Raw genomic sequence first — 18,725 nt, 5'->3', positions numbered from 1 at the left:
ATGGAAAGAGGGGGAGAGACAAATAGAGAAATAAACAAAAACAGAGAGAAATCAAGACGATGGAGGGAAAAAAAGGAAAGGAGAACCAGTAGTATTTAAGGACAAGAGGATAACACTACATTTAAAACACTAGGAGACTTTATATCCTTCTCCTTTTGACTCAGTGGAAGGACTATGAGAGGTGAAAGGTCAGGGGAGTCAGTAAAAAAAGTGGCAGTGCGGTACACAGAAACCCATGGGCAGGCAGGCAGGCAGGCAGGCAGAGAGATTTAGCTACCTCCCCAGAAAGTCATCATTGTCTGGGTCTTTGTCATAAACCTCCACCTCCAGCTCCTGACCTGGTACTTCATGGACTATGACCTGACACACACACACATGGACATACACAACACCATGAGGACCAAACACAGGACATGAATGAGGAGACAATGTGGCTGTGTACTGTATATGATTACTCAGTTGGCAGTGGATTTCCCTTAATAGACACACACATATAGGGGAATCCCAACTCCGTTACCGGACCAATGCATTCTCTACCAAGTAATGCATTATCTTCCTAAATAAAGGTATGGAAATCAAGACATGCTATTTTCCAACAGTAAATGCAACACTAATATGTGGCAGTGACATTCAATGAAAGAGGAATGAGTGATTTTACAATCCTCCGGCTCCTGGCCCCCTCACCTCATACATCTCTCCCCACTTGGGACAGACAGTGTTGTCCACAACGTGGGAGGTGAAAGTCTGAGGCCCCACCCTACACAGAGCATACGGGTCAGACAACCCCGCTATCACTCCCTTCATGTAGTTGTCCTTAGCTGGCAGGTCATCAGCCTCCAAGAGGTGGATACGTACCACACCCTAAGAGAGAGAGAGAGAGAAAGAGAGAGAGGGGATTCAGAGAGAGAGGGTGCAATGAAGTATTTCAGGAGGGAGGGAGGGAGGGAGGGAGGGAGGGAGGGAGGGAGGGAGGGAGGGAGGGAGGGACAGTGAGAGGATTGATACTGGTATAAGCTCTATTATGTGTAATGTCTGAATAACTCTGGGTCAGAGTTCATTTATCAAGGAGGTTGACAGTACGCTCAGATAAGATACATAGAGTCTGTGGTCTGAGTAAATGTGTGTGTTTAAGGAGTTTTTGTGGATAGTTTTTCTGGAGAGTTTAAAAAATATGTAGATATATTTATAGGGGGTAGATCAGCTTTAATATTGCAGATACTGTAGATTGTGGGTTCTTTCAAAGTAATTGTTTGCATCATTGCACCAGATGTCGGGCATACAACGATACCTTGGTTTTTAAGCCTGGGATTTCTAGCCCCTTGATATTATTGTTGGACCTGATTTTAATAGCTAACATTTCGATGACCACAATAAATACAAATCAAATCAAATGTATTTGTCACATACACATGGTTAGCAGATGTTAATGCGAGTGTGGCGAAATACTTGTGCTTCTAGTTCCGACCATGCAGTAATATCTAACAAGTAATATAACCTAACAATTCCACAACAACTACCTTATACACACAAGTGTAAAGGAATTTATATGAATATGTACATAAAAATATATGAATGAGTGATATATGAATGAGTGATGCCCGAACGTCATAGGCAAGATGCAGTAGATGGTATAGAGTACAGTATATACTGTACATGAGATGAGTAATGTAGGGTATGAAAACATTATCTAAAGTGGCATTGTTTAAAGATGCTAGTGATAAATTGATTACATACATTTTTCCATTATTAAAGTGGCTAGAGTTGAGTCAGTATGTTGGCAGCAGCCACTCAATGTTGGTGATGGCTGTTTAACATTCTGATGGCCTTGAGAAAGAAGCTGTTTTTCAGTCTCTCGGTCCCTGCTTTGATGCACCTGTACTGACCTCGCCTTCTGGATGATAGCGGGGTGAACAGGCAGTGGCTCGGGTGGTTGTTGTCCTTGATTATCTTTTTAGCCTTCCTGTGACATCGGGTGGTGTAGGTGTCCTGGAGGGCAGGTAGTTTGCACTCGGTGATGCGTTGTGCATACCTCACTACCCTCTGGAGAGCCTTACGGTTGTGGGCGGAGCAGTTGCCGTACCAGGCGGTAATACAGCCCGACAAGATGCTCTCGATTGTGCATCTGTAAAAGTTTGTGAGTGTTTTTGGTGACAAGCCAAATTTCTTCAGCCTCCTGAGGATGAAGAGGCGCTGCTGCGCCTTCTTCACCACGCTCTCTGTGTGGGTGGACCATTTCAGTTTGTCCGTGATGTGTACACCGAGGAACTTAAAACTTTCCACCCTCTCCACTACTGTCCCGTCAATGTAGATAGGGGGCTGCTCCCTCTGCTGTTTCCTGAAGTCCACGATCATCTCCTTCCTTTTGTTTACATTGAGTGTGAGGTTATTTTCCTGACACAACAGTCAGAGGGCCCTCACCTCCTCCCTGTAGGCTGTCTCGTCGTTGTTGGTAATCAAGCCTACCACTGTAGTGTCGTCTGCAAACTTGATGATAGAGTTGGAGACGTGCATGGCCATGCAGTCATGGGTGAACAGTGAGTACAGGAGAGGGCTGAGAACGCACCCTTCTGGGGACCCAGTGTTGAGGATCAGCGGGGTGGAAATGTTGTTACCTGCCCTCACCACCTGGGGCCGGCCCGTCAGGAAGTCCAGGACCCAGTTGCACAGGGTGGGGTCGAGACCCAGGGTCTCGAGCTTAATGACGAGTTTGGAGGGTACTATGGTGTTAAATGCTGAGCTGTAATCGATGAATAGCATTCTTACATAGGTATTCCTCTTGTCCAGATGGGTTAGGGCAGTGTGCAGTGTGATGGCGATTGCGTCGTCTGTGGACCTATTGGGGCGGTAAGCAAATTGGAGTGGGTCTAGGGTTTCAGGTAGGGTGGAGGTGATATGGTCCTTGACTAGTCTCTCAAAGCACTTCATGATGACGGAAGTGAGTGCTACAGGGCGGTAGTCATTTAGCTCAGTTACCTTAGCTTTCTTGGTAACAGGAACAATGGTGGCCCTCTTGAAGCATGTGGGAACATCAGACTGGGATTGAATATGTCCGTAAACACACCAGCCAGCTGGTCTGCGCATGCTCTGAGAACGCGGCCGGGGATGCCGTCTGGGCCTGCAGCCTTGCGAGGGTTAACACGTTTAAATGTTTTACTCACGTTGGCTACAGTGAAGGAGAGCCTGCAGGTTTTGGTAGCGGGCCGTGTCAGTGGCACTGTATTGTCCTCAAAGCGAGCAAAGAAGTTGTTTAGTCTGTCTGGGGGCAAGGCATCGTGGTCCACGACGGGGCTGTTTTTTCTTTTGTAGTCCGTGATTGATTGTAGACCCTGCCACATCTCACGTGTCTGAGCCGTTGAATTGCGACTCCACTTTGTCTCTATACTGACGCTTAGCTTGTTTGATTGCCTTGCGGAGGGAATAGCTACACTGTTTGTATTCGGTCATGTTTCCTGTCACCTTGCCCTGATTAAAAGCAGTGTTTCGCACTTTCAGTTTTGCGCGAATGCTGCCATCAATCCACGGTTTCTGGTTGGGGAATGTTTTAATAGACGCTGTGAGTACAACATCACCGATGCACTTGCTAATAAACTCGCTCACCGAATCAGCGTATTCGTCAATGTTGTTGTTCGCCGCAATGCGGAACATATCCCAGTCCACGTGATCGAAGCAATCTTGAAGCGTGGAATCCGATTGGTCGGACCAGCGTTGAACAGACCAGAGCGCGGGTGCTTCCTGTTTTAGTTTCTGTCTATAGGCTGGGAGCAACAAAATTGAGTCGTGGTCAGCTTTTCTGAAGGGAGGGCGGGGGAGAGCCTTATATGCGTCGCGGAATTAGAATAACAGTGATCTAGGGTTTTGCCAGCTCTGGTAGCACAATCGCTATGCTGATAGAATTTGGGGAGCCTTGTTTTCAGATTAGCCTTGTTAAAATCCCCAGCTACAATAAATGCAGCCTCAGGATATGTGGTTTCAGTTTACATAGAGTCGAATGAAGTTCTTTCAGGGCCGCCGATGTGTCTGGTTGGGGGGAATATACACGACTGTGATTATGATCGAAGAGAATTCTCTTTGTAGATAATGCGGTCGGCATTTGATTGTGAGGAATTCTAAGTCAGGTGAACAAAAGGACTTGAGTTCCTGTATGTTGCTATGATCACACCACGTCTCGTTAATCATTAGGCATACACCCCCGCCCTTCTTCTTACCAGAGAGATGCTTGTTTCTGTCGGCGCGATGCGTGAAGAAACCAGGTGGCTGTACCGACTCAAATAGCGTGTCTCAAGTGAGCCATGTTTCGTTGAAACAAAGAACGTTACAGTCTATGATGTCTCTCTGGAATGCTACCCTTGTTCGGATTTTGTCTACCTTGTTGTCAAGAGACTGGACATTGGAGAGTAGTATGCTCGGGAGCGGTGTGGCATGCGCCTGTCTACGGATCCTGACCAGAAGACCGCTCCGTCTGCCCCTTCTACGGCGCCGTTGTCTTGGGTCGCTGGCTCGGATCCGATCCATTGTCCTGGGTTGTGGACCAAACAGAGGATCCGCTTCGGGAAAGTCGTATTCCTGGTCGTAATGTTGGTGAGTTGACGTTGCTCTTATATCCAATAGTTCTTCCCGACTGTGTGTAATAAAACCTAAGATTTTCTGGGGTAACATTGTAAGAAATAACACATAAAAAAACCAAAATACTGCATAGTTTCCTAGGAACGCGAAGCGAGGCAGCCTTCTCTGTCGGCGCCAGAAGTCGGAGGATATGCTGATAGTGAACAACCTTGCTTTACTTCTCTTGACAGTTTAATACTTTCTGAGTAGCCATTATTTACTATTTTACACCTGGGTTTACTATACCACTGTATAAGTGAGACATTTATATATACATTCTATTCGTACTTTATTAAAAGCTTTTTAAAAATCAGCTATGAATAACCAGGCCCGATTTCCTCGATTTTTCATAGTGTTCTATTGTTTCCAGTACTTGTCTTACATTATCTCCAATGTAGTGTCCGAGTAAAAAAAACTGTCTGATTAGGATGAATAATATCTGAAAAATACCTTTTTTATTCAATGCGCTTTGCATTTTGCTAGAATGTTTTCAGCACAACACTGAAGTGTAAGGGGACTCCAGTTTCTTAGGTGGACTGGATCTTTATATTTTCCACCTGGGTCCTGTTTCAATAATAGTGAAATCAGACCTTCTTGTTGAGCATCTGACGATCAAACATTTTTATAAGAGTGTTTAAAACATGCTAATAACGGACCTCTGAGTATATCAAAAAAGGTCTGATATACCTCAACTGGTATGCCATCCAGCCCTGGTGTTTAAGGCATTAATTGCATCAAAAAGTTCCTCTGTAATTTGGCCTTCACATTATGTCACACCTTGATCTGTTTCACCTGTCCTTGTGCTCGTCGCCACCCCCTGCAGGTGTCACACATCTTCTCCATTATCCCCTGGGTATTTATACCCGAGTTTTCTGTCTGTCTGTGCCGGTTCGTCTTGTTTTGTCAAGTCAACCAGCGTGTTACTCTGTGCGCCTGTTTTGTCCTTTTCTCTGTTTTTTGCTAGTCCTCCCAGTTTTGACCCAAGCCTGCCTTGACTTTGAACCTGCCTGCCTGACCTCGAGGCTGCCTGCCACTCTGTACCTCCTGGACTCTGACCTTGTTATGATCTTTTGCCTGTCCACAACCATTCTCTTGCCTGCCCCATGGATACTAATAAATATCAGGGACTCGAACCATCTGCTTCCCGTGTCTGCATCTGGGTCTTGCCCTGTGTCCTTATACATTAGTCTTTCTGTAAAACTGTTAATTTTACACTATTAAATAAAAAAGAACGTACAATTAACTTCAATTAGTGGAAATGGAGGACACTGAAATTAATTAAAACATATGCTTAAAGTATTTTTCTTCCTTTTTGAAAATATAGTTTGGTGAATCATGGATGACTCCGTCATTCGTAACAAGTTTCTGGAGAGTGTTTGTGGAGTGTGTGGTCTCACCCTGGGCAGAGGAGAGCGTAGCTGGGCAACGTGCAGGTCTACTACCAGGGGAACAGTCAGGCTGGAGAGTGTTTGTGGAGTTTGTGGTCTCACCCTGCGCAGAGGAGAGCGTAGCTGGGCAACGTGCAGGTCTGCTACCAGGGGAACAGTCAGGCTGGAGAGTGTTTGTGGAGTGTGTGGTCTCACCCTGGGCAGAGGAGAGCGTAGCTGGGCAACGTGCAGGTCTGCTACCAGGGGAACAGTCAGGCTGGAGAGTGTTTGTGGAGTGTGTGGTCTCACCCTGGGCAGAGGAGAGCGTAGCTGGGCAACGTGCAGGTCTGCTACCAGGGGAACAGTCAGGCTGGAGAGTGTTTGTGGAGTGTGTGGTCTCACCCTGGGCAGAGGAGAGCGTAGCTGGGCAACGTGCAGGTCTGCTACCAGGGGAACAGTCAGGCTGGAGAGTGTTTGTGGAGTGTGTGGTCTCACCCTGGGCAGAGGAGAGCGTAGCTGGGCAACGTGCAGGTCTGCTACCAGGGGAACAGTCAGGCTGGAGAGTGTTTGTGGAGTGTGTGGTCTCACCCTGGGCAGAGGAGAGCGTAGCTGGGCAACGTGCAGGTCTGCTACCAGGGGAACAGTCAGGCTGGAGAGTGTTTGTGGAGTGTGTGGTCTCACCCTGGGCAGAGGAGAGCGTAGCTGGGCAACGTGCAGGTCTGCTACCAGGGGAACAGTCAGTCTGGAGAGTGTTTGTGGAGTGTGTGGTCTCACCCTGGGCAGAGGAGAGCGTAGCTGGGCAACGTGCAGGTCTGCTACCAGGGGAACAGTCAGGCTGGAGAGTGTTTGTGGAGTGTGTGGTCTCACCCTGGGCAGAGGAGAGCGTAGCTGGGCAACGTGCAGGTCTGCTACCAGGGGAACAGTCAGGCTGGAGAGTGTTTGTGGAGTGTGTGGTCTCACCCTGGGCAGAGGAGAGCGTAGCTGGGCAACGTGCAGGTCTGCTACCAGGGGAACAGTCAGGCTGGAGAGTGTTTGTGGAGTGTGTGGTCTCACCCTGGGCAGAGGAGAGCGTAGCTGGGCAACGTGCAAGTCTGCTACCAGGGGAACAGTCAGGCTGGAGAGTGTTTGTGGAGTGTGTGGTCTCACCCTCGCAGAGGAGAGCGTAGCTGGGCAACGTGCAGGTCTGCTACCAGGGGAACAGTCAGGCTGGAGAGTGTTTGTGGAGTGTGTGGTCTCACCCTGGCAGAGGAGAGCGTAGCTGGGCAACGTGCAGGTCTGCTACCAGGGGAACAGTCAGGCTGGAGAGTGTTTGTGGAGTGTGTGGTCTCACCCTGGGCAGAGGAGAGCGTAGCTGGGCAACGTGCAGGTCTGCTACCAGGGGAACAGTCAGGCGGTTGGGCAGAACCAGGAAGGAGGCGATGGCGTCCATTATCATAGTGTCAGACATGATGCTGAGAAACACAGCGAGGGAGCACACGACTTCATATATACAGTACACATACAGTAAATACAGTAGTACAGCATTATACAGCCTGGTCAGGTGGCATATCACATCATAGCACAGTGTTGATGGTATCATGTGATGTAGTGAAGTATAGTTTTGTGTTATGTGTTATATGAAGTGAATTATCATCACATTACATAGTGACTCCAATTACAGAACACTAACAACAGACAGAGTCAACCTCACTCACTTCAGGCCAGGGATGTCCAGTAAATTGGTCAATCCAGTCCAGTTGATGTCCAGTTTCTGCAGGACAGGGGTGAAGGGATGAGGGAAAAACAGAGGAGCAAATGTTGGGGTTCAGGACTTTCAATTCAAAGAGAAAGGGAAGTACGTAAACAAATGGAGGAATGGACATGTAGCCGGAAGTGGACGATAGTGGTGTTGGGGGGGAAGGGGATAGGAAGGGAGAGATGGACAGACTTATGGTAGGTGTGGAGGAAAGAGAGGGACAGTCCCAGGTACCCACCGGCCTGCGGATGAAGAACATGGTGACCGCGCCCACGATGGGGACATCTCCAATCAGAGGCTCTAGAATCACCCTCATCATCCCATGCAGCTGAAAGAGGCAGGAATATGGATACATTAATATAAAATGAATGGCAACAATAAAGGGTTTATATGTACTTTATAGACTGAATTATTTGTTTATATATAATAAAAAAAGATGGCATTTGTAAATGACTAAAACCCTGTTAATTATAGTCTTACGGGTACCTTACTGTAGAGTGGTAATAACATCCCTTCATGCCTCTCCCTTTCTTATTTTCTTTGTCAATTCATTCTTTCTCTCCCTATTTTCGATAATCTCCCACAGCCATATCATAGACTAGAGAAGATAAAACATACCTGTATTCCCTTGACTCCTGCTTTGCAGAAATACCTCTTCACCTCCACATTAATCTCAACGTTTCCAACATAGCTGCATGGTAAAAGAGAAGGATACTAATCAATAATGGGTCCTTGTATAACGGATATGATCTTCAATACCCAGTAGATCTTATTTTGAAGAGAGAGTGAATGGTGCTTTTGAGGCCTGGTGTCACGCCCTGACCTTAGTTATCTTTGTTTTCTTTATTATTTTGGTTAGGTCAGGGTGTGATGAGGGTGGTATGTGTGTTTTCTCTTGTCTAGGGTTTTTGTATATCTATGGGGTTTTGGTATGTCTAGGTAAATGTAGGTCTATGGTGGCCTGAATTGGTTCCCAATCAGAGGCAGCTGTTTATCGTTGTCTCTGATTGGGGATTCTATTTAGGTTGCATTCCATTTTGGTTTTGTGGGTTATTGTCTATGTGTAGTTGCCTATCAGCACTCGGTTTATATAGCGGCATGTTCATATGGTTTGTTTAGTGTTATTTCTTTATTAAAAGAAGTATGTATTCATATCACGCTGCGCCTTGGTCTCATCAATACGACGAACGTGACAGAATAACCCACCAAACCAGGACCAAGCAGCGTGAAAGGGAGGAACAGCGCTTTGTGGAAAAATGGACCTGGGACGAAATACTGGACGGTAAAGGATCCTGGACGTGGCAGGAGAGGATCGCCTACCATGGAGGCAGGTGGAAACTGTGCTGGAGGAACGGCGAAGTAAGAGAGGACAGCAACGACGTCGGGGAGGTAGGCCACAGAAACCCCAATAATTTTTTTGGGGGAGCACATGGAGCAGTCTGCGAAGTTGAGGGGTGAGTCAGATTGTCGAGGAGTTATTGGACAGTTCGTAGGAGCGTGAACGGAGGGGAGATTGAGACATTCGAGGAGTTGTTGATGAAATTGGAGGAGAGTGAAGAGAGAGAGCTGTTGGATTGGCATAGTATGCACGGCATTCGCCCTGACGAGCGTGTTAGCTGTCCGATGCCACCTGTGTCAGTTCCTCGTACTCATCCTGAAACGTGTTAAAGTTCCAGAACAATTGATGCCGGCTATACACACTAGGTCTCCAGTGTACCTTCACAACCCGGTGTGTCCTGTTCCTACTCCTCGCACTCTTCCTCCAGTGCGCCTCCAGGGTCCAGTACGCCCTGTTCCTCCTCCCCGCACTCGCCCTGAGGTGCGTGTCACCAGCCCGGTACCACCAGTGCTGGCACCACGCACCAGGCCTACAGTGCGCCTCGGCAGTCCAGTACGCCCTGTTCCTGCTCCTCGCACTGAGGTGCGTGTCCCCAGCCCGGTACCACCAGTGCCGGCACCAGGCCTACAGTGCACCTCGGCAGTCCAGAGCGTCCGGCGACGGTCCCCAGTCCGGGGTCTCCGGCGATGATCCACGCAGCGAGGGTCCCCAGCCCGGGGCCTACGGCGAGGATCCGCAGTCCAGAGCCTCCGACGATGATCCACGGGTCAGTGCTACAAGAGCAGACTCAGTGTAAAGAAGGGGGGGCGGCGTCCAGAACCAGAGCCGCCACCAAGGTTAGACGCCCACCCAGACTCTCCCATATAGGTTTAGGTTTGCGGCCGGGAGTCCGCACCTTTGGGGGGTTCTGTCACGCCCTGACCTTAGTTATCTTTGTGTTCTTAATTTTAATTTCAGGGTGTGTCGAGGGTGGTATGTGTGTTTTTGTCTTGTCTAGAGTTTTTGTATATCTATGGGGTTTTGGTATGTCTAGGTAAATGTAGGTCTATAGTGACCTGAATTGGTTCCCAATCAGAGGCAGCTGTTTATTGTTGTCTCTGATTGGGGATCCTATTTAGGTTGTCATTTTCCATTTTGGTTTTGTGGGTTATTGTCTGTGGGGTTGTCTGTCAGCACTCGGTTTATATAGCGTTACGTTCGTTTTGTTATTTTGTTTAGTGTTCTTTCTTTATAAAAATAAGTATGTATTCATATCACGCTGCGCCTTGGTCTCATCAATACGACGAACGTGACACCTGGAGGAAAGTCAAACATGGAAGGGTTGAAGGTCACCTGATGTACACGTCCAGCAGAACTTGTCCCCTCTCATTCTCTGTGTGTGCTTTCACACCCACAACCTTCATGGCCTACAACACACACACAGCATAGTTACATACAGAACATAATATACACTAAATATAACAGTCGTTGTCAAATTATAATTTTAAAATTATAAAAGGTCATTGACCAATATGTCTGAAGTTCACTTCAGTGAGAGTGAAATAAAATCTTGTGCTGTGTTTAAACAGTGTCACAGTGTATCCGTATGATGAGACCTGTAAGCAGTGTGTTTAATGGTGAAATTTATCTTAGAAGTTACCTTGTCCCCAAAGTCCACCTTGGTGAAGGTGAGGGTCTGGAGGTGAGTGCTGGAGGAACGGATGGTTTGAGCGATGGTCTCCACCAGCAACTTTTCCAGATACTGACCCACAAACGGCCACACCTGCTGCAGAATCTGAGGTGGGGGACAGGGAGAGGAGCAGGGATGATGGTCATAGTTTGTGTAATGCACACCAAGCAATTGCTTTTCAGCAATACTAAATCAGGTTATTACAACATTCTGAGGGAAACACAGACTTGTTCTACCACCTGCTACTTGGGAGTTAACATTTTAAGAACAAGCACAACTATCGCAAAGGGATACTCGTACACAATCTGAAAATAAGAACTAGGGCAACATGCATGTTTCAGCCCGCAATGCAGACATCTGTCTTTTCCATGATGGCACAGGCATAGATACACATATTCAGGATTCTGGGCCACCCATAGCTGTAGATGTTTTTGATCCGCCTCCACTGTTTATAATATGGTTCCTATAGAAACCCATTAGATCTCTGTAAGTGTCACGATCGTCGTATGAGTGAAACCAAGGCACAGCGTGGTATGCGTATATTCTCTTTTAATGAATGAAAACCCTTAACAAAACCAACAAATGAAACGTGAAGCTATACAACTTCGTGCAGACAGGCAACTAAACATAGTCAAGAACCCACAACACAAATGAGGAAAATGGCTACCTAAATATGATCCCCAATCAGAGACAACGATAAACAGCTGTCTCTGATTGGGAACCATATCAGGCCAACATAGACATACAAAAACCCTAGACATACAAAAACTAGAGTACCCACCCTGACCTAACCAAAATATATAGAAAAACAGAGATATCTAAGGTCAGGGCGTGACAGTAAGATTCTAGGGGGGGTTTCATGTTTGTATAAAAGCAGCACAAGACTCCTTCCCTGGTGGACAGTGAGTATATACACTGAACAAAAATATAAACTCAACATTTAAAGTGTTGGTTCCATGTTTCATTAGCTGAAATAAAAGATACCAGCAATTTTCCATGTGCACAAAAAGCTTTTCTCTCTAAAATGTTGTGCACAAATTTGTTTACATTCCTGTTAGTAAGCATTTCTCCTTTGCCAAGATAATCCACCCACCTGACACATTTTGAAGATGTCTTGAGATACAGCCGGTCTCTCAAGACACTGAATTATGTCTTGAGACATTTTATCTGTGTCTTCAAGACATCTCTCAAGACAGTAATGGAAAATAGTTATATGTCTTGAGACATTTTATGTTGGAATATTGAACATTTCAAACTCATTTCAAAATGTTGAACAAACTTCAGTGCGTTGAAGACAACTGGTAACTCTGAAAAAAACGAGATCCGGCTGGGAAAGATAGTTTAACAGTTATCCAACTCGGAATTCCAAGTCAGAAACTCTGGCATCTTTCTAGAGATCCTACTTTGACACTGACGTCATGGATTGACCCCCCCCCCCCCCCCCCCCCTATTTCCCAGTTGTCTTGAAAGTACCATGACCAGCATATGTAGGTAGCATCAATCCAGTCAAATAAAAAAGCAAACTATTTGTAAATTATTTGAATTTATGCCCAACTGTGCCTCGCAAATGCTACACCAACTGATCTATTTCATTACTGAAGCTTGAGTTTTGCAATATATACTTGCCAAAAATATAAACTCAACGTTTAAAGTGTTGGTCCCATGTTTCATGAGCTGAAATAAAAGATACCAGCAATTTTCCAAGTGCACAAAAAGCTTTTTTCTCTAAAATGTTGTGCACAAATTTGTTTACAATCCTGTTAGTAAGCATTTCTCCTTTGCCAAGATAATACACCCACTTGACAGCTGTGGCATATCAAGAAGCTGATTAAACAGCATGATCATTACACAGGTGCACCTTGTGCACAGCCAAGACAACACAGGAGTGTCTTCGGGACAAGTCTCTGAATGTCCTTGAGTTGCCCAGCCAGAGCCCGCACTTGAACCCAATCTAACATCTCTGGAGAGACCTGAAAATAGCTGTGTAGTGACGCTCCCCATCTAACCTGACAGAGCTTGAGAGAAACTCCCCAAATACAGGTGTGCCAAGTTTGTAGCGTCATACCCAAGAAGACTCAAGGCTGTAATCGCTGCCAAAGGTATGAGGCTAGTTGAATGTACTGCCAAATTCTCTAAAGCGACGTTGGGGAAGGCTTATGGTGGAGAAATGAACTTTTAATTATCTGGCAACAGCTGTGGTGGACATTCCTGCAGTCAGCATGCCAATTGCACGCTCCCTCAAAACTTGAAACATCTGTGGTATTGTGTTGTGTGACGAAACTTCACATTTTAGAGTGGCCTTTCATTGTCCCCAGCACAAGGTGCACCTGTGTAATGATCATGCTGTTTAATCAGCTTCTTGATATGCCACAGCTGTCAAATAGTTACAAATAGTTTGCTTTTTTATTTGACTGGATTGATGGTACCTGCATATGCTGGTCATGGTGCTTTCAAGACAACTGGGAAATAGGGGAGGGGGGAGGGGGTCAAACCATGACATCAGCGTCAAAGTCGGATCTCGAGAAAGATGCCAGAGTTTCTGACTTGGAATTCCGAGTTGGATAACTGTTAAACTATTTTTCCCAGCCATAAAATGTCTCAAGACATAATTCAGTGTCTTGATTGACAGGCTGTCTCAAAACGTCTTCAAAATGTGTCTTAAGACATGTCTTGAGAACAAAAGTGTCTCAAGACGTCTTGAGACGTCTCAATTGATTCAGAGGGGTTGGGTTAAATGCGGAAGACCCATTTCAGTTGAAGGCATTCAGTTATACAACTGACTAGGTATCCCCCTTTCCCTTTCCAATTGCATGTCACAAGACATCTCAACACAAAGGTGATGGCTGCATATGTAAATCTAAATAATGAGTCATCAACAACACTAACAGCAAGGGTTTCTGGTGTCTAGAGACCAGTAGAGTCTGCTGATGTCCCTGTAGCAAACCCGACTCAAATCTCTGCTTTGTCCAAAAGATAGTGGCGCTCGGACCTCGTGTTCCCAATGTAGCGAACACAATCATTTCAGTCTTGGCTGAGGAGGTCTATTCTTAGCAACACAGCCTTTCAGGGCTGGAAGAGAGGACAAATATTGCCATATGATTGGATTTTAGGGGTTTGGCTGCCCCCCCCTTCCTGTGAGTCAACCAGCACTAATGTGGAAAGGTTAACAGAGTAGCCTGGCTCTGGGCCTGCTCTCTGCTGCAGGAGAGGATAGATTGCTGCGGCTGCCTAGACACAGTGGCGAGGCTACTGGAGTGGGTGTCCATGTTGTAACATGGTAGTGTAACAGCAGCAGCGCTAGTCTCTCAGACAGCTACCATGCCCCACCAACCATCTATCAACACAGCACCTGGCTCACAGAGACAGAGATAGGCATGTGTGTTTACTGTGTGTTTAATGGGAGAAGTATGCATAGGGTTTCTCTTTATCCTCTCTAAAGGGCAGCCATCTGTGAGCAGAGGGAGCCAGACGGAAAGTACAGTAGGGCGTGATAAAGTAGTACCTTATTGAGCCACTCCACCTTCTCCACATCTGGGAAGTTGACCTGTAAGGAATTAGAATATAAATCATTCACATATAGAACAGATTTAGGAATTCAGCAGTTGTCTAGTCATTTGCATATGCACTATAAAGTGTAATCTGATCTGACTAGCTTTTCCCAGTGTGTTTGTCTGATGTTGTGTGTTGTAAATTGTGCTACAGTGAAAAAGGAACTGTCAACATCCAAAGGGCAGGAAGTGGGGGTGAGAAAGAAGTACACCACCATCTCAATGGCTTATTTTGTCACTAAACAAAACTATCTTATAGTGTAAATCATTCAAACACCATTCTTCACCCATAGCAGACTAGACTCTCTGCCAAAGGTTATGTTGTGACCAGTAGTTGGGATATCTCGTTTCTTCCTCTTATCTGTTATTTGGAAATAGAGGCATTCTCTCTGACTCACTCGCTCCTTAGTCCCAAGAGAAGATATATCGAGAATGGCCTAATATAGAAGCAGCTGAGGAAGTGGTGGAATTATACATAGCGAGAGAGAGTGAGAGAGAAAAAGAGAGAGCGCATTAAAAGACCACACCTCAATCAATGCATCTCAAATGGCCTTTCTAATCTATACCTCGGCATCAATATGGTCTGCAAGCGTCAGAGCATTACTTTACTGGGTCCTTTTGGGAAGAAAGATCAATTATCCACTCAGCTCAGCTGCATGGGGGATGATGGCCTAGGCTACTGTAGCTTGGATACAGTATACCAGCCCCACAAATATGAATTGCAGTTTGAGCCAGAGATTTTGTCATGTACATGTAGTAACTGTATAATAATATTGTTCTACCCATGTTCCAAATGATTTTATATCCTATTAGCGCAGTTATCATTTATATATTTTATATCATTTACATCCGTCTTACGGATGGCACGCAAACTGTCCCTCATACCATCACGGTCCCCTAATCCTCCCCAGTTTACAATTGGCTCATTCATCCCCCTCCTCTCCCCTGTAACTATTCCCCAGGTTGTTGCTGTAAATGAGAATGTGTTCTCAGTCAATTTACCTGGTAAAATAACGGTAAAATAAATATCAAACTATGGTTTAGGATACATTTTAGAGGATCTCTTTGGTCCAGCGATAGGCTATTTTCTGTAACCATGCATGTGCATAGCCTATTGTGGCATTGTGTGTGAAGATTTTGGAAGACTGGCTGGTTAGGACCATACTAGCCTAACCGGATAGAATCGAGGACGTCGTGTTGTGGCATCTGATAGGGGGCTTTAAATCCAGAAACACTTGGTGAACCAAGTTAACTTATTGAAGTGAGTGACAGACCGTTATCACACATTGTCTTACCCAAGCAGGGAGATCCTTTTTACTTCTGAACATTTTCATGGAAATATATTGTTTCTCGTTGTCATAGTGGTGAATGGCGGACCGCAGACGAGCTTCTTTTGCCTCGCGCGAGTGCCTCCATCCCGTGTAGACCATAAACCCGAAAACCAAAAAACTGGCGCTAACTCGGTAGTATCCTGCAAGGTACACAGGCAGCAAGGCACCTAGGCACTTGCCAAATGTCCAAAGAACCGATACAGCGTCAAAACCCGGTGACTTCATTTCTCCGCTATTCGGTGCATTATTATCGGAATGGACCGACCCAGATGCATTCTTGGTGGATTCTCCCTGTCCCGAGTCCGGATTTTGCATCGTGATTTTTTTAATATCAAGATTCTCACAGAAAAAGTAGTCTAGCTAGTGCAAGTTCTTCATTACTTCCTTTCCAACAGAGACTATCTATTGTACAACTCTGTATGTACAACTGTTCTAGAATCTAGCCAATACCGTTAGCAGAACCGAAACACGCCCAGTCCATGAAGAGAAATGCCGCAGTCGAAATAAGGGTACTCATTCGTGAATGCGCGTCTGCCTGCCTTCTTTGCAACCTGGTCTCAAAGCATGTCGTATTATTCTGTACGCAAATGACTCACACTCCATTTACAATGCTAAATTTCATTTCGTATGGTATGTATTAATGTGTGGATGTCTATCAATCATTTTGAATGATATGTTACAAATGTAATTCGTATTATATGTTACAAATTGCTTAACAATTCGTGCAATATGTTATGAATTCACAAACTGTGTTGTTGAAAACGTTAGCTAGGTGGCTAGGCTAAGGGTTAGGGTAAGGTTAGGAGTTAAAGGGTTTAGGTTTAGGGCAGGGGTGTCAAACTGCTGTTTTTTGGTTTCTGCTTTCAATAAATACCTACATGTGGGGAGTTCTTTACTAATTAGTGACTTTAATTCCACAATCAAGTACAAGAGCAAAAACCCACAGACACTCAGCCCTCCGTGGAATGAGTTTGACACGTGGGTTAATGTGGAGATAGTAGTTGGCAAACAATTCATTCTGTGTTCTTGGGGACATTCAAAGTTTTGGTACCTTTCTTCCGATTTACATCTCGACACAATCTTGTCTCGGCGCTCTATGTACAATTCCTTCAACCTCATGGCTTGGTTTTTGCTCTGACATGCACTGTCAACTGTGGGACCTTATATAGACAGGTATGTGCCTTTCCAAATCATGTCCAATCAATAGAATCTACCACAGGTTGTAAAACATCTCAAGGATGGTCAATGGAAACAGGATGCACCGGAGCTCAATTTCAAGTCTCATAGCAAAAGGTCCGAATACTTATGTACAGTGGGGCAAACAAGTATTTAGTCAGCCACCAATTGTGCAAGTTCTCCCACTTAAAAAGATGAGAGGCCTGTAATTTTCATCATAGGTACACTTCATCTATGACAGACAAAATGAGGGGGAAAAAATCAGAAAATCACATTGTAGGATTTGTTATGAATTTATTTGCAAATTATGGTGGAAAATAAGTATTTGGTCACCTACAAACAAGCAAGATTTCCGGCTCTCACAGACCTGTAACTTCTTCTTTAAGAGGCTCCTCTGTCCTCCACTCGTTACCTGTATTAATGGCACCTGTTTGAACTTGTTATCAGTATAAAAGACACCTGTCCACAACCTCAAACAGTCACACTCCAAACTCCACTATGGCCAAGACCAAAGAGCTGTCAAAGGACACCGGAAACAAAATTGTAGACCTGCACCAGGCTGGGAAGACTGAATCTGCAATAGGTAAGCAGCTTGGTTTGAAGAAATCAACTGTGGGAGCAATTATTAGGAAATGGAAGACATACAATACCAGTGATAATCTCCCTCGATCTGGGGCTCCACGCAAGATTTCACCCCGTGGGGTCAAAATGATCACAAGAACGGTGAGCAAAAATCCCAGAACCACACGGGGGGACCTAGTGAATGACCTGCAGAGAGCTGGGACCAAAGTAACAAAGCCTACCATCAGTAACACAGTATGCCGCCAGGGACTCAAATGAAACGTGGCTGGGTCTTTCAGCATGACAATGATCCCAAACACACTGCCCGGGCAACGAAGGAGTGGCTTCGTAAGAAGCATTTCAAGGTCCTGGAGTGGCCTAGCCAGTCTCCAGATCTCAACCCCATAGAAAATCTTTGGAGCGAGTTGAAAGTCCGTGTTGCCCAGCAACAGCCCCAAAACATCACTGCTCTAGAGGAGATCTGCATGGAGGAATGGGTCAAAATACCAGCAACAGTGTGTGAAAACCTTGTGAAGACTTACAGAAAACGTTTGACCTCTGTCATTGCCAACAAAGGGTATATAACAAAGTATTGAGAAACTTTTGTTCTTGACCAAATGCTTATTTTCCACCATAATTTGGATTTTTTCCCCTCATTTTGTCTGTCATAGTTGAAGTGTACCTATGATTGGCAAACAATTTGTAAGTCGCTCTGGATAAGAGCGTCTGCTAAATGACTTAAATGTAAATGTAAAATGATGAAAATTACAGGCCTCTCTCATATTTTTAAGTGGGAGAACTTGCACAATTGGTGGCTGACTAAATACTTTTTTGCCCCACTGTACTTATTTGGTTTTATTTGTAATAAATTAGCAAACATTTCTAAAAACCTGTTTATGCTTTGTCATTATGGGGCATTGTGTGTAGATTGAGGAAAACATTTTATTTGATATATTTTAGAATAGGGTTGTGACGTAACAAAATATGGACAAAGTAAAAGGGTCTGAATACATTCCAAATGCACTGTATACCTATATTTGTTTACTCAGACACCAGCGGCCCATTCAAAACCTCTTTGGGTTGTGAACCACCAGTTTAGAATCGCTGATCTAAAGAGTTGCGCAACTAATTAAGTGAACTGTTACAGTGTGAAGAAGTGCTGAGAAAAGCATTATTAGGAATTGTTTTAATCTGTACAAATGTCTATTAAAAAAAATCCGCCCCCAGTCATGTTCTTTTGGTTCGGGAGACTGACAAGCACAACTGGGGAAATTAACTCAAGGATCCCCCAAAAAACATAGGCCTAGGCCAATATATTATATTTCTGATGCACCCTCCTTTTGAAATGGCAAAATTACCCACATCCAATTGGCAATACAGGACAGAAAATAAGTTCA

At 45.1% G+C, this 18,725-nt stretch overlaps 1 protein-coding gene across 1 annotated transcript in view; it reads right to left on the bottom strand.

The window, feature by feature from the left end:
* LOC115140604 (uncharacterized) overlaps nt 1–16,020 on the bottom strand; it is an 82,510-nt gene extending 66,490 nt beyond the window's left edge. The window contains exons 1-10 of the mRNA XM_065021814.1: nt 15,556–16,020; nt 14,215–14,256; nt 10,683–10,817; nt 10,376–10,449; nt 8,323–8,395; nt 7,943–8,032; nt 7,664–7,719; nt 7,300–7,420; nt 685–861; nt 278–360 (exon numbers count right to left, since the gene is read on the bottom strand). Coding sequence (XP_064877886.1) covers nt 278–360; nt 685–861; nt 7,300–7,420; nt 7,664–7,719; nt 7,943–8,032; nt 8,323–8,395; nt 10,376–10,449; nt 10,683–10,817; nt 14,215–14,256; nt 15,556–15,906 — 1,202 coding nt within the window. The 5' untranslated portion in view covers nt 15,907–16,020. The remainder of the gene's footprint in view (nt 1–277; nt 361–684; nt 862–7,299; nt 7,421–7,663; nt 7,720–7,942; nt 8,033–8,322; nt 8,396–10,375; nt 10,450–10,682; nt 10,818–14,214; nt 14,257–15,555) is intronic.
* Between the last annotated feature and the right edge of the window lie 2,705 nt (nt 16,021–18,725).

This window comes from Oncorhynchus nerka, linkage group LG2 (genome assembly GCF_034236695.1).
Source record: "Oncorhynchus nerka isolate Pitt River linkage group LG2, Oner_Uvic_2.0, whole genome shotgun sequence".
Classification (NCBI taxonomy): domain Eukaryota; kingdom Metazoa; phylum Chordata; class Actinopteri; order Salmoniformes; family Salmonidae; genus Oncorhynchus; species Oncorhynchus nerka.
Note: the sequence above shows the minus strand (reverse complement) of the source record. Positions and strands in the feature narration are given on the sequence as shown.